This window comes from Phyllobates terribilis, unplaced genomic scaffold, assembly GCF_046119375.1.
Source record: "Phyllobates terribilis strain yellow unplaced genomic scaffold, ASM4611937v1 Scaffold_1__5_contigs__length_1240528914, whole genome shotgun sequence".
Taxonomy (NCBI): Eukaryota; Metazoa; Chordata; class Amphibia; order Anura; family Dendrobatidae; genus Phyllobates; species Phyllobates terribilis.
In genome coordinates this window covers 406,604,672-406,620,178 of record NW_027362761.1, presented here as the reverse complement: position 1 = coordinate 406,620,178, position 15,507 = coordinate 406,604,672, and the positions used below count along the sequence as shown (strand labels likewise).

General features: G+C 42.1%; 1 protein-coding gene across 2 annotated transcripts in view; it reads left to right on the top strand.

The window, feature by feature from the left end:
• The window catches only part of HSD17B4 (hydroxysteroid 17-beta dehydrogenase 4), a 370,026-nt gene that overhangs the window by 106,480 nt on the left and 248,039 nt on the right, over positions 1–15,507 (top strand). For both annotated transcript variants that reach the window (XM_073676923.1, XM_073676920.1), the window contains exon 6: positions 11,858–11,904. In XM_073676923.1, coding sequence (XP_073533024.1) covers positions 11,858–11,904 — 47 coding nt within the window. The remainder of the gene's footprint in view (positions 1–11,857; positions 11,905–15,507) is intronic.

Genomic DNA, 15,507 nt, shown 5'->3' with positions numbered 1-15,507 from the left:
ACATTTGGTTTGTATCACCATTGTTTGAAACTCTTTTTTCCTTTATTTTTCTGTCGATGTAGCTGTGTGAAGGCTTGTTTTGTGAGTGGTAAGCTGACCTATTTATGGATATCTTTTTTGGATATACTGACTCAGTATAATCCATAGATTACATCCATAGATGTAATGGTAAAATGGGACCAATTTCAAAACAGTCTCTTGAAAAGGGACGTGTCACCCTCATGTTGCGGATTGAAGCATGGCTTCATCACAACTTGGAAAGGCAACAAGAGCTAGTACTCTAAACATCTGACCCACGGTTACTCTATGAACTGGTGATTGAAGTGGGTTATCTGCTGGAGAGCAGACACAAGTCGGGACTCTATGTATACAAGATTCTGTGATGCAACAAATTTATTTCTTGCAGAGAGAAATCTTCCTATATTCAAAAGAACTGCAAGCAGACTCTTTGGAGCTGGACTCCAGTTATGAGTATTGTTTTTTTGTGACAGGCATAGGTCCTGTAGTTATGAGAGAGATATTTTTGGCGAGGTGGCAAACATAACTTGTTTACTTCACTGTGCGGCCTGCCGATCAGCCCAGAATTAATGTCGGCCAGATGGACAAAGTTGGATATGCCATGTCTCCTATCTATGGAAAGCTAAAATCATGATGGGAAATATAACATTAATATCTCCCTCCTGGGTCTTCCAGGTGGGCAGATATCCGGAAGATTGGGGATCCCATAATTTTTTAGGATCTAGCCGCATCTCATTGACCAGCCCCCATCTGAGCTCACCAAGGGGAGGTATGTGGAAGTGACTTTTATCTAATAAAACCAGATTCTGAATTATAATCATTGTTCAATTCTGGAACATACTGGTCGCTGTAGAATTTTTCCATATTTCAACCGGAGCGCTCCCCTATGCTAAGACCTGCGCCATTTCCGTGACACAATTCAATTGGCCTGTACAAACGACCTGAACCCAATCAAGATGGTTTGGGGTGAGCTGGACCGCAGAGTGAAGGCAAAAGGGCCAACAAGTGCTAAGCATCTCTGGGAACTCCTTCAAGATTGTTGGAAGACCATTTCCGGTGACTACCTCTTGAAGCTCATCAAGAGTGTGCAAAGCAGTCATCAAAGCAAAAGGTGGCTACTTTGAAGAACCTAGAATATAAGACATATTTTCAGTTGTTTCACACTTTTTTGTTAAGCATATAATTCCACATGTGTTAATTCATAGTTTTGATGCCTTCAGTGTGAATGTACAATTTTCATGGTCATGAAAATACAGAAACTTCGATATATATACAGACCAAAGGTTTGGACACACCTTCTCATTTAAAGATTTTTCTGTATTTTCATGACTATGAAAATTGTACATTCACACTGAAGGCATCAAAACTATGCATTAACACAAGTGGAATTATATACTTAACAAAAAAGTGTGAAGCAACTGAAAATATGTCTTATATTCTAGGATCTTCAAAGTAACCAGCTTTTGCTTTGATGACTGCTTTGCACACTCTTGCCATTCTCTTGATGAGCTTCAAGAGGTAGTCACCGGAAATGGTCTTCCAACAATCTTGAAGGAGTAACCAGAGATGCTTAGCACTTGTTGACCCTTTTGCCTTCACTCTGCGGTCCAGCTCACCCCAAACCATCTAGATTGGGTTCAGGTCTGGTGACTGTGGAGGCCAGGTCATCTGGCGTAGCACCCCATCACTCTCCCTCTTGGTCAAATAGCCCTTACACAGCATGGAGGTGTGTTTGGGGTCATTGTCCTGTTGAAAAATAAATGATGGTCCAACTAAACGCAAACCGGATGGAATAGCATGCTGCTGCAAGATGCTGTGGTAGCCATGCTGGTTCAGTATGCCTTCAATTTTGAATAAATCCCCAACTGTGTCACCAGCAAGCACCCCACACCATTACACCTCCTCCTCCATTCTTCACGGTGGGAACCAGGCATGTAGAGTCCATCCGTTCACCTTTTCTGCATCGCACAAAGACACAGTGGCTGGAACCAAAGATCTCAAATTTGGACTCATCAGACCAAAGCACAGATTTCCACTGGTCTAATGTCCATTCCTTGTGTTCTTTAGCCCAAACAAGTCTCTTCTGCTTGTTGCCTGTCCTTAGCAGTGGTTTCCTAGCAGCTATTTTACCATGAAGGCCAGCTGCACAAAGTCTCCTCTTAACAGTTGTTGTAGAGATGTGTCTGCTGCTAGAACTCTGTGTGGCATTGACCTGGTCTCTAATCTGAGCTGCTGTTAACCTGCGATTTCTGAGGCTGGTGACTCGGATAAACTTATCCTCAGAAGCAGAGGTGACTCTTGGTCTTCCTTTCCTGGGGCGGTCCTTATGTGAGCCAGTTTCTTTGTAGCGCTTGATGGTTTTTGCAACTGCACTTGGGGACACTTTCAAAGTTTGCCCAAGTTTTCGGACTGACTGACCTTCATTTCTTAAAGTAATGATGGCCACTCATTTTTCTTTACTTAGCTGCTTTTTTCTTGCCATAATACAAATTCTAACAGTCTATTCAGTAGGACTATCAGCAGTGTATCCACCTGACTTCTGCACAACACAACTGATGGTCCCAACCCCATTTATAAGGCAAGAAATCCCACTTATTAAACCTGACAGGGCACACCTGTGAAGTGAAAACCATTTCCGGTGACTACCTCTTGAAGCTCATCAAGAGAATGCCAAGAGTGTGCAAAGCAGGCATCAAAGCAATAGGTGGCTACTTTGAAGAACCTAGAATATAAGACATATTTTCAGTTGTTTCACACTTTTTTGTTAAGTATATAATTCCACATGTGTTAATTCATAGTTTTGATGCCTTCAGTGTGAATGTACAATTTTCAAAGACATGAAAATACAGAAAAATCTTTAAATGAGAAGGTGTGTCCAAACTTTTGGTCTGTACTGTATGTGTATGTATATATAATATATATATATTTTAAAGGAGCCCTCCCATTAATATTTTTTTAATTAAATCTGTGTATGTGCATGTAATGTAGTGTTTGTTAATATACTCCTCTACTGCTGTTTTCTCCAGGATCCAGCACTGTTCTGCTCCTTTTCTTAGTGACATCACCGCTCTTCAGACTCTCTGGGTTACGCTGCACTCTGTATGACCCAGAGAAGTGGCTTTTACTATGTAAGACTATAGAACATCAGAACGAAGGCTTACATTGTAACAGACTACCAGCTCATGTATGGACCATAGTGAGCCCCGTAGTCTGAGTGGTGATGTCACTGAGAAGAGAAGTGGAATGGCGCTGGAGCCCAGAGAAAGCGGCGGTAGGTGAGTATATTAACACACTACACACTACAATACATGCACATGTACACAGAATTAATGAAAGAAAATATTAATGGGATGGCTTCTTTAATTGTTGCGCTTCAGTCCTGTTAGCTTGTACACATTGATATGGTTGGTAGTTTGTATCATTGCATAGTCCCTATGACAACCGTGCCAGAATGCCATATCAAGGCGTTGACATGGAGGGAAGGGGGACCAGAACCGAGGGAGCTGAGTTAGGCCTATTACATAGGTGAGAGTCTAGTTTTAATTACTCTGAAAGGCCTCCTTCACACGTCCCTGTTTACACACATTCATGAAAAACCGGTACTGGTGCCATCAGTGTATTTCATCAGTGTGTCATCCGTGTGTCCGTTTTTACCTTCCGTGTTTTTCTGGTATAGATAAAGAAAGAATTAAGTTACAAAGCTTCTCCTATACTTGATGTTACACGCGTACATGTGCTGTATGTGTTTTACGCGGACCCATAGACTTGTATTGGCCCCTGTCATCCGTGCTGTCGGTAAAAAGCAGACATGTCTCCGTGTGGATTGCACGGGCACACGGTCTGTGTAAAATCATGGAAATGTGAGCAGCCCCATAGGTTATAATGGGTACATGTGGTATCCGTGAAAGAAAACAGATGCCACATGTACCAGAAACGCGGTCATGTGAAGGAGGCCTAACCTATACAGTATCTGGCATCCCACTGTAGACTTTCCATTTAACAGAGATGATCTCTGTTATTAAACTCTGCTGTAAGACATACCTGTGTTTTAGTAATGATATAGGGGAAACGAGAGGAAAGCTGGTGCGACTTTGGCCATGCCGCAGATCGAACTGCTAAAGATTGCTATGTTCCTCAGCTACAATGCTGGTGAATAGGGTGTTACTTGTAGGAGAGTGCAACAACAAGTCACAAAAAGTCAAACCCAGTTGGATTTTTTGAGTTGCTTGTCGTGATGCCCTTAGTGCCGCACGGCTACTCCTTTCACCCTCGTTACCGTGTGATGTAACACTGGCATGTAGCAATCTTTGGCTGTATGACCTGTGACGCAGCCAAAGTTACTCCCAACTGTAGGGATGATCTAAAGCAGGGTTCCCAACTCCAGTCCTCGAGGCCCACCAACAGGTCATGTTTTCAGGGTTTCCCTAGTATTGCACAGGTGATAATTCCATCACCTGTGCAAGACTAAGGAAATCCTGAAAACATGACCTGTTGGTGGGCCTTGAGGACTGAAGTTGGGGAACACTAATCTAAAGAATGTATGAAAAAGGGTTGTCTGGAGCAGCCGTGCCTTGCTGAGATGTCCACAGACCCAAGCTAAGCTCTACACTCTGGCAGGGTGCCTGAAATGATCCCATTTGTACACATAGCACATTTTTCCGTTGCCTAACCTTATCAGCAAAACTTGATTACACAGAAGGCCGTCTTGGATTTACTGCAGGATTGTGCATTGTATTTTTGAGTTTCCTGAAGACTCCGTGTAACTGAGAGATGGAATACAGACGTAGATGGCAATTTTGCTGCTAACAGTTATATTGTAGGTTTCAAAAAAGCTACGGAGACTGTGATCTTTTCAAAAATCCAAGTATGATGTCTTCTGACAGTCTTGCCTTGGGCTAGTATAGTTGTGGATGGTAAAGTATCACACAGTACGGGATAAACCTGTGAGCTCGTAGCACGTAGGGTGCAATGTTGCTTCCAACTACTTCTTTTGACCTCACTCCAGGCTGTTCGAACACCTGATCCACAGATGTGAGCACTGATCTGCCTCTGCGCTCTAGTACGTCAAGCACAAATCTTGTATTAATAGGAATAGGGAAAGGCTTTTCCCTCTTCTTCTTCCTTTTTTTTTTTTTTTTTTTTTTTTTTTAAATCTCATCCTCATCCTTATCATTTCATCCAGTTAAAGCATCTGGGAATGTTTAGCTTGCAAAAGAGAATACTGAGAAGAGACTTAATAGCTGTCTACAAATATCTCAAGGGCTGTCACACTGTAGAGGGATCGTCCTTATTCTTATTGCCACAAAGAAAGACTAGAAGCAATATGATGAAACTGAATGGGAGAAGATACAGATTAGATTTTATAACAAACTTTTTGACAGTTAGGGTGATCAATGAGTGGAACAGGCTGCCACGAGAGGTGGTGAGTTCTCTTCAATGGAAGTCTTCAGAGGCTGGACAGACATTTGTCTGAGATGGTTTAGTGAATCCTGCACTGAGCTTAGGGGGTTGGACACGATTACCCTGAAGGTCCCTTCCAACTCAAGCATTCTATGATTCCCCTTTTGTTTATTTCCCCTGTATCTCCTTTAATTATATCGTGTATTTTTTTTCTTTTTTTTTTTTTTTTATAAAATAACATAAGCCACAGCCTTTAAATTAAAACATCCATATATTTATAAGCACACGGCACACGTTTTTTGGAAATGGTAAAGATGTCACATTGCCCTCAACTTAAAGAAAGTGTTTCTTCTGATCTTTGGCAGAGGACTTGCCGTGGAACAGCAGTAATGCCTGATCTTTATACAGGGCAAAGAAGCTCTAAGTTTCGGTTTTAACTGAGGGGAGCACATCAGGTCCATAAGGGCTACATGCCGCCAGCAGGTCATCAGTAGAGATAACTGTAAATGTATACTACATTTCATCCGGGGTGAACAGGGGTGCAGCCCAAGCCGATTATTCACAAGGAGCCATTTTGATGACAGATGACCTTTTAATAAAATGAATGAGTGGTCTAGACATGACCACTGACCTTTACACAGCACATCAATATATGGTTTTGCTCTATGGGGAAGTCGTCGGGGCACAAAAATTGTAAGTTTTGCAATGTAACGGGCATGAACCACATTAATTGTTCTTGAAATGCAAAGTTTATTGCATAGAAAATGGCATTCTAATAATGTCAAGACATTAACATTGTTTTTAATGCTTGTATCTAATTTACCTCAGTTGAACGGTGTATGTATCCTGTGTGATGAGCCCTTCTGACCACAATACCTTGAGTAAAGGTCAAGCTTGTTACTGTGCACTGACCAGTTAATGAGCGGCTATGGAGGCAAAATTAAGAAGAAAATCTGTAGTGCAAATATCTTCACTTGACTCTTAATTCATCACCTTGCTGCACTAGACACTATATTTTTAACTGTAATTCTTCTTTTAAACCCCCTTTGGTCTTCCCTAGAAGCTTTTAATTGTTTCCATGAGAAAGTTATACTACTCTGGAGAAATCCATTTTAATTTTTACTTCTTAGATTCTGTATAATTCAGCTATTTAATGTTCAGGCTGTTACCACTGATTTCCAAATCTCTTAGAGCTGTAGACTTCTCTTTCTGTAATGTTTCTTATAATTTGGAAGCGCGTTCGGGGAAATAATATCCATGGCCGCAGCACATTCTGGCTATAACAGACACTTTTATTACGGAACCCAAAGGCTCGTGCAGATGTTCGTGCAAATCGGTCTGAGCATGGACTGGTTCTTCCTTACCTGAGCGTCTCGGCCTCAGAGCCATATATTAAGCTGTCAGTCTGGGCTCGGGAGACCTGAGGCCAGTATGTGCATTGCCGTCCGAGGATGGACCAATTTGCCCGGACGTCTGAATGAGCCCTAAGAGTTTGTTCACACAAGCAGATAATCGTGTAAAATGATGAACAATGTGATTTGTGACTCACAACTAGCAAACAATGTCAGACAAGTGTTTACACGGGACGAAACTCGTGCATGAAATGGTTGAATAGATCGTTTCATTGTAACATTGAGCATCGTTCACTGCGTTCACACAGACATAATCTGAAGTGTTGGTGTGCTCAACGCTCAAATCCCATAAATGATTTATTTATATTGAATACATGAATTCATTCAAGTATTGTACTAACGTTTCCGTTGATTCTGTGTAAAGAAAGTGTTGTGGAATTAGTTATAAACCGTTTGTGCGTTGTACAATTGTGTCCACGTTCCTGCTGCTGGACAGTTGCTTCAGAACACAATCCTCCAATCGCAGAAAGCTGCACCTGTTTGGGATTTTTATTTCCACTCCTCTTTTTTGCCAGTCTAATCGTTGAAGGAGCGAACAATGTCCATTTACTGTTCGAAAAATGAACAAGAGTTTTTTAGTTCACATAAACAATTTCATGCACAAAGAATGAGCATTTTTGAGAAAGTCATTAAAGGGAACCCGACAGCCGATAAATGCTGTCCGTGGATCGTGCACTGGCGGTATGATTTCAGTCAGGTACATTTGTCTCTGGAACACTGCAGTGTTTTAGAGAAAAACATACTTTAAAAGCTGCTGGAGATCGATCCACACAGGAGACTAGTCCCCTTATCTCTGCCCCGTACCCTTGTTTGACAAGTCTCTCCCTGCATGCAGTAATTGACAGCGGGCAGGACAAGCTGCTGGGGAACCCACCTGTTCGACTAGTCTCAAGCACTGCTTTGTCCCTGGCGACTTTTAAAGCTGTCGGGTTTCCTTTAAGTCACTTAGCCAATTCACATTACAAAATTATCATGAACAATGGGTTGTTCACCTGGTTTTATTGGATGGAATTTAGAACCTCGGATGACTGTCAAGCCCTCATGGGGGAGAACTGATCTGCGCTCTTTGTGCCTCATTTGGGGAACACTTTTTCATAGGCATTCCCATCCCTGCCCCATCCCCTTTCTCCCCTCTTCCTCTCCTCTTTGTTTTTGGGCTTCTTCTTCTGCTGTTCCTCTTTTCTGTTTGTTTGTTTTTTCTTTGTCTACTTTTACTTTAGGTTTGTTATAATTGGCTTAAAGGGGCTCGCCGGTCCAAATCGATAAGTCTGTAATCACTGCCGACTTATGAATCCCTCCAGCGCATGCACTGTGCCCTGTGGGGATTTGCCGATTTTTGAGCCTGGACCTGGAGGGTATGTATGGGTTAGGCCACTGTCAGTATTTGGTCAGTATTTTTTCTCAGGAGTGGGAGCCAAAACCAGGAGTGGGTGGTAAATGCAGAATTGGTGACTTGTTTCTATTTTACCTTTTCTCTGATTATTCCTCACCTGTTTTTATCTCCCACTCCTGAGAAAAAATACTGACCAAATACTGATAGTGGGGCCGTGGCCTTTTATATGCTGCCAGCCAGAGCCCGTCCAGTGGGCTTGGCTTTGCTCCATACACTTTTAGTCGGCCACACTCACTTGACAGCTGTGTTTCTAGTCGAGGCACGGTCTTGCTGGAGCAAGACTGCGCCCACTAGACAGACCGTGGCCGGGAGTATGTATTACACATACATGCCCTCCGGTCCCGGCATGGTTAGTGCCTCATGACTGTATTTTGTTATGTTTTATCTCCGATTTACTCAATAAGTAATGATGAAGTTTAAAAAACCCCAATGGGTTGTTAATGTTAGGCTGTGTGCCCACTATGCATTTTTTAAGCATTTCCGCAGCGGCACATGCTGTGGAAATTTTCGCTGCGGATTATCATTGTGGAAAAATCCGCAGCACTACCAATTATTTTGCGTAATGTTTTCGCCGCCATTGACTTGCATCGAATCGCTTAATATCCGCATGACTACATGTGCTCATGCGAATATTAAGCGATTCAATGTGCGGATGGTACCCGGGTCTGGAGAAGAGTAGACTCTCCTCCAGAACCGGGTACTATAGTACCTGTAAAAAAGACAAAAAAAACCCATTAAAATAAAAAATACACATTATACTCGCCTTCTGATGGCCCCCAGTCTCCATAGTGATGCGTCCTGGCTCTCCGGCAGCTCGCGATGGTCTAAAAGGACCTGCCATGACGTCATTTAGTCATGTGACAGGTCACGCAACCGCTGACGTCGGCGGTCGCGTGACCTGTCACATGACTAAAGACGTCATTGAAGGTCCTTTCACACGACCGCAAGACACCGGGGAGACCGGACGCATCGGATAAGGAGACCGGGGGCCATCGAAAGGTGAGTATATGTGTTTTTTTTTTTTTTTTAACTAACTTGGACACTATAAAATCCATTCCGGTTGTATGGATTTATATAGTGTGACCAAATTGTCAAGCACTTTCCAAGTGATGCTAAAATCGCTTGGAAATCGCTTGACAACCAGCATGTGAAATCGCATGATCAAAACGCGTTTTTCCTGCCAGGGACAAGCGGAAGTGAAGCATGTACAATCCGCATGCGTTTTTTCTGCCAGGGAGATGCAGAAACGCTCAGGAAAAATCCGGAGCATTTCTGCATCGTGGGCACATAGCCTTAGAATCGGATTATTGACCAGTGTAAATGCAACTTAACTGGTCACGGCTCTTAACTGGTCACGGCTCTTATTAACAGTCTTACCCATATGACTGTCTGACATCCGATTTGGTTATCATTAGCACTGGTGGAGATGAAGGGGTTAATTCCTGCTCTGCCTGACCGGAGAACCATGGATGGATGGAGCCAGAAACTCATGAGACTTGAAATGCGGTTTATTTGTCATTGTGTTTCAAAGTTAAAAATGATTTGCCCTGAAGAAGTTTGTAACTTTGAAACTTGTTGACAAACCACATTTGTCACATGTCATAGCAAGCACACTGCAGCCCTGGAACTGCGAGTGCTGACACCACTGGAACGGCGCCGGCACGGGAGGGGAGTATAGACTTTTTTAATTTTATCGGGGCCTAACATTTAGTTCAAGAAGGGGTTGTCCTAGTAGTGGACAACCCCTTTAAAGGGGTCCTTAATATCTCTTAATGCAACATCATCTGCACCTGATGATGAAGTATCGGGTGCCTGTCAGGATGTGCACATATTAATATTAATAATAATAATAATAATAATAATAATAATAATAATATTTTTTATTTATATAGCGCCAACATATTCCCCAGCACTTTACAATTAAGTAGGGACATATACAGACAATATAAACAATACAATGTATCATATTTCAACAGTTTCAGGAGGAGTGAGGGCCCTGCTCGTAAGCTTACAATCTATATGGAAATGGGGAGACACAATAGGTAGAACATGGTCGTCAGCCAGTATCTGTCTAAGGGCAGTTACCGTGTGCTATTTGGTGAATGGAGGATGTGGAGACAGATGAATAGGCAGGAGCAGATTAAGATGAACATTTAGGCGGGAACAGGGGAGAGTTAGGTTGGTGAGTTGAGGTGATAGGCTTGACTAAACAAATGTTTTTTTAAAGCACGTTTGAAGACATGGGGGCTAGATATCAGTCGGAATTTTTTGGGGCAGTGCATTCCAGAAAACTGGCGCGGCACGAGAGAAGTCTTGGAGCCGGAGGTGTGAGGTTTGGATTAAGGAGGGATGTCCGTTTTAGATCAGTTGCAGAACGGAGGGCACGGGAGGGGTGATGGACAGAAATGAGGGATGAGATATAGGGCGGTGCAGAACTGTGGAGAGCTTTGTGGGTGAGAGATGAGTTTGTATTGTATTCTGTGGTGAATGGGTAACCAGTGCAATGACTGGCACATGCCGGTCATGTATTATACACCTGTACTATTCATTAAAATAAGACCCATGCATGATGGTTGCCGGCTTTGCATGTGTTTTGGCAGGCACCTGTTGACTCCGCATCTTGATACAGAAGTGAGAGACACTGGAGCATGACGGTTGACATTATCAGTCATCCATAAATGAATGTTCTATGCGGTTTCCTAGATCTGTATCCTTCCCCTTCTACAACCCATGGCAAAAATTATGGAATCACCGGGCTCGGAGGATGTTCATTCAGTTGTTTAATGTTGTTGGAAAAAAGCAGATAACAGACATGGCACAAAGCTAAAGTCATTTCAAATGGCAACTTTAGGGCTTTAAGAAACACTAAAAAGAAATCAAGATTAAAAATGTGGTACTCAGTAAGGGTAATTTTTTTCAGACCAAGCAAAGGGAAAAAATTATGGAATCACTCAATTCTGAGGAACAAAATTATTGAATCATGAAAAACAAACACACAAAAGAACACTCCAATACATCACTAGTATTTTGTTGCACCACCTCTGGCTTTAATAACAGCTTGCAGTCTCTGAGGCATAGACTTAATGAGTGACAAACAGTACTCTTCATCAATCTGGCTCCAACTTTCTTTGATTGCTGTTGCTTTTTTTCAACAACATTAAACAACTGAATGAACATCCTCTGAGCCCGGTGATTCCATAATTTTTGCCAGGGGTTGTATATAGCTGTTTATTTTATCTTCTCAACAGTGGATGCTAGGACTTCTTCCTTCTTGCTTTTATGCATCTCCCAGAATCGCCATCAGTGCATTATCTCTGGGCAAAGAGGCCATTGAGGCGCTCAAAGATGTAGCCTGCTGTGCATATTTGCCGACGTGTGGGCATCTACTGTATGCCAGCTTGCTAACGCGGCATCAAAAGAATCACAAGCCATAGTATTTGGGAGTTTCGCATCACAAATGTGGGAAATCTCAGTGGCAACTACATTTCCGCAGGGTTTATTATCGAGCACTTTGAATGTTTAGGAATATGAGGGAGCAGATTTCTGTTTAGCCTCCTGGATGTCCGCCGTCACCCTTTTCTATAGGCAGCTTTTCATCTAACACTTATCAGACTTTCAAAATTGTATTTTTCAGAATTTTGAGGGATCGCTCTTTTGCAAGAATAAGTGACGCAGACTGGGGTGAGTAGAGATCTCTTTCTGGGTGTTGGTGATTGTTCTATGGAAGGTTTTCGCAGATGTAAATAACAGGAGAGCTGATTGAAATCTTGTCTTGCAGCTGTTTTGCCATATGTTCACTTTGTTATAAAATAAAGAATTATTATGCTCTGTAATAGTATATATTCTAGTTATGACTACAGCTTCCACAGACAGCGAAACATAAAGCAGTCATTCTCCATAGCACTGCATTCTGATTGATGTGTATGTTGTTCTGTTATTTCTGTGCACTTTTTTCTTTAGTAGCCTTTATCTCTAATTCAGCTTTTGTTCTGTTACTTCCCACTATACAGGCAGACCACGCACATGTTTTAGTGCTATTCATTATGTATCCCATTCTCCTTAAAGCCTGCCGCCACTACCATAAGAAAATGATTATAGGGCAGGACTCTCCAGTATAATCATTTTTCTAGATCACTCTATTAGCGTGCTGATAACTTGCGGTACTGACCATCCGTAATCTGTGCTGTGGGCGTCACTAAGCTCTGCAGCGTCCTTTTCTTGCCACTAGGGTGGCGTCTTCAGTGCGGGAGCGAGCGTCTCAGGATTTTACACTGCTCATTCCTGCAGTGAAGATGGCAGCGAGGGGTGATGAGCAGTATGCTGCTTGGTTTAGTGTAGCCCTCGGCACAGTCTTTGGGCGGTCCGTACTGCAGGTTACCTGCAGAAATCGCTAATGGAGTGATTTAGAAAAAACTGTTATACTGCAGAGTCATACACTATAATAATTTTCAGATGAAAATGGATTTACATCTTAAGTGAGGATTTTCAGTGGTAAAAATAGTCAATTCTTTCCCATGGGTAGCAGAGCTTGGAGATTCTGAAAACTGGTAGCACCGTTAGTGCTGGTCTTAAAAGACCCATAGTATTATACCTAATCATTTAGCGGCGCCGCTTCGGTCGATCTTCAGCAGTTTGTGACTTGTCGGATTGCTCCAGTTTTTTGTGGGCAATCCAGAAGTCGTGCATTGATTTGACCTTAAAAACTCTCCTCCTTGCATTCCTCTGTAAGGTCTTTGAGAATAAGCTTGAGAGGTTCTGCTAATAGAACTTTTACTTTCCTGAAAAAAATGAGTCCATAAAGGGCTGCACATTACCGCGTTGTGACATCATGTCTCTGTACACATTATATTTAAAGTCAGTTTAACCCAGTGAGTTTGGCATGGCTGCCTTTTTATGTTTGGGGGTTTCTTGCCCAGATCTGCCTCCTCTTGCTGGCTGATGGCTCCTCTTCCTGAAGTCGCACACCATAGAAGCAGTCAGTCAAGCAGGAGGAGGTAGAGCTGGGTGGGGAATAGAGCTGGAGAGACAGAGGCTTCAGATATTCATTCTTATTTGCATATCAATGCAAACACTGATTTCTCCATTGAGAAGAACTGACTGGCTATGTAAAGGTATTGCTGGACTTGTTACATGCACATATAAATAACCTATAAAATAATAGGAGTGTAATGGCCATTATCGAGATAAACTTAGTAAATCTTTATTGATATAAAAAAAACATATAATAAAAGTGAGGACGTTGAACAGAAGAACTAGTCCACAAGATAGCCCCACAAAGCATCTCGTCATATAAACATTAGGCCAGGGGTCTCAAACACGCGGGCCGCATGCGGCCCTTCAGGCTGCTTCATGCGGCCCGCAGGCACCATAGACCTCCAGGATGGGGACCAGGCTGGGGACAGTCCTCCAGGATGGGGACCAGGCTGGGGACAGTCCTCCAAGATGGGGACCAGGCTGGGGACAGTCCTCCAAGATGGGGACCAGGCTGGGGACAGTCCTCCAAGATGGGGACAAAAATGGGGGACATTACAAGATGCACATTACTACAAGATTTTGGCAGAAAAGCTTCAAAACAAAGCATGAAAAAATATTTTGCCACTAAAAATGCTGCTTTATATCTAAACTAAAGTAAACAAAAAAAGTGCATGTTTTATTTTCGCCACATCCATAACGACCCAAGCTATAAAAAATAAAACAGCAAAAATGTTCAAAAGGTGTATAGAAAAAAAAAATGGTATCACTAAAAATGTCACTTTGTCCTGCAAAGAATGCGGCCCCCCAAATTAAATTTTTTTCTGTGTGCAGCCCATATACCCAGCCGAGTTTGAGACCCCTGCATTAGGCACTGAATATCATGCACAAATCATGAATCTCCAATAAGACAATATGTAGCAGGGGACTGTGAAAGTGAAAAGGATATGAAGTTATGGAATATAGGAAGAAGAGGCCAAGTGGCTCATTATACAAGTGCAAGATGAAGATGGACATCTCACTCAGCAAATGATTACCCACAAAAGTGAAAAATGGTAAAATGAAATTAGGCCAAGTGGTTGACTGTAGGCAGATAGAAAATAATAAAGCAATCCCACCAAAAGGCTCAGATAGGGAGAAATTCCCAGTGTATTCCTACAAGAAGACAGCCTAATCAGTGAACAGGCACAATACATCCAGTTCAAAAGAAAAGATCCTATAGGAAAAATAGGTCTATAGAATAGTTTTTACTATATGTATTTTTCCATCAATAAAGATTTACTGATTTTATCTCGATAATGGGGGTTACATTGGTATTATGTTGTAGGTTATTTAGCTCTTTGAGGTGGTCCTTTCACTAATCTGGTCAAGTATAGGTGTTTATGCGCATATCAATAGTTTGGGAGATGAAATCCTGCTAAGTTCCCTTCAATTCATCTAATAAGAGGACTCTGGCAGCAGCTTACCCCCTATCCTTATTAAAAACACATAAACCCTTGGGTAGAGAGAGGCACGTCCATCCAGAATGTAGATAAAATAATGTTTTATTGATCATTTAATTAAAAACCTTTAAAAAGAAACCTCAGTCTTGATGCTTTTCTGGTGCAAATTGCACCCTTAATCATAGAAAGGTTTTTAATTATGTGATGAATAAAACATTATTTTATCTACATTCTGGATGGATGTGTCGACCTATCACCTCCTCTCTCTTCACATATCTGTGTGATGGAGACATGAGAGATGGGTAATGGTGGCACACACTAGTCCTCAAGCAAATGGGGACAATACCGACACATAAGTGATGGTCTTTATTCATCAGTTTGAGGGTAATATGACAATGGTCTGAGCAACAGAATCTGCTTAATGTACAAATCTGTTGTACAGGGTAAATGAATCTATAAATCAGCGTAATGGCAGAAACACCAAGGAGTGTCCAAAATAAACTTTGCTGGCATGAGACAAGCCTGAAGTCCGCAAAAAGCCACCCAGGATGAAATCTAACACTCTACCATCTTAATGCCGAACTTTTACAGTGCAATCATTTAAAAGAATGTTCCTCCATGCAGAGTTCTCGCGCCTCCCCTTTAAGTGAATGTCAGATATCGCCCTCCTCGATGCCTCGACACGCTGAAGCCTGGGGTCTGGCACCTACATGACATGCTGCTTATTTCTTAGCTTTACTAATATATACTTTTATCTTTTTCTCATCAAAACCTTTTACTAAAGTGGTGTTTTTGTTTCCTGCTATATTTGACCTACATTTGCTTTCCACAGCATTAAAAGCTCCATGTTTACTGATGGTTGAAGCATTTA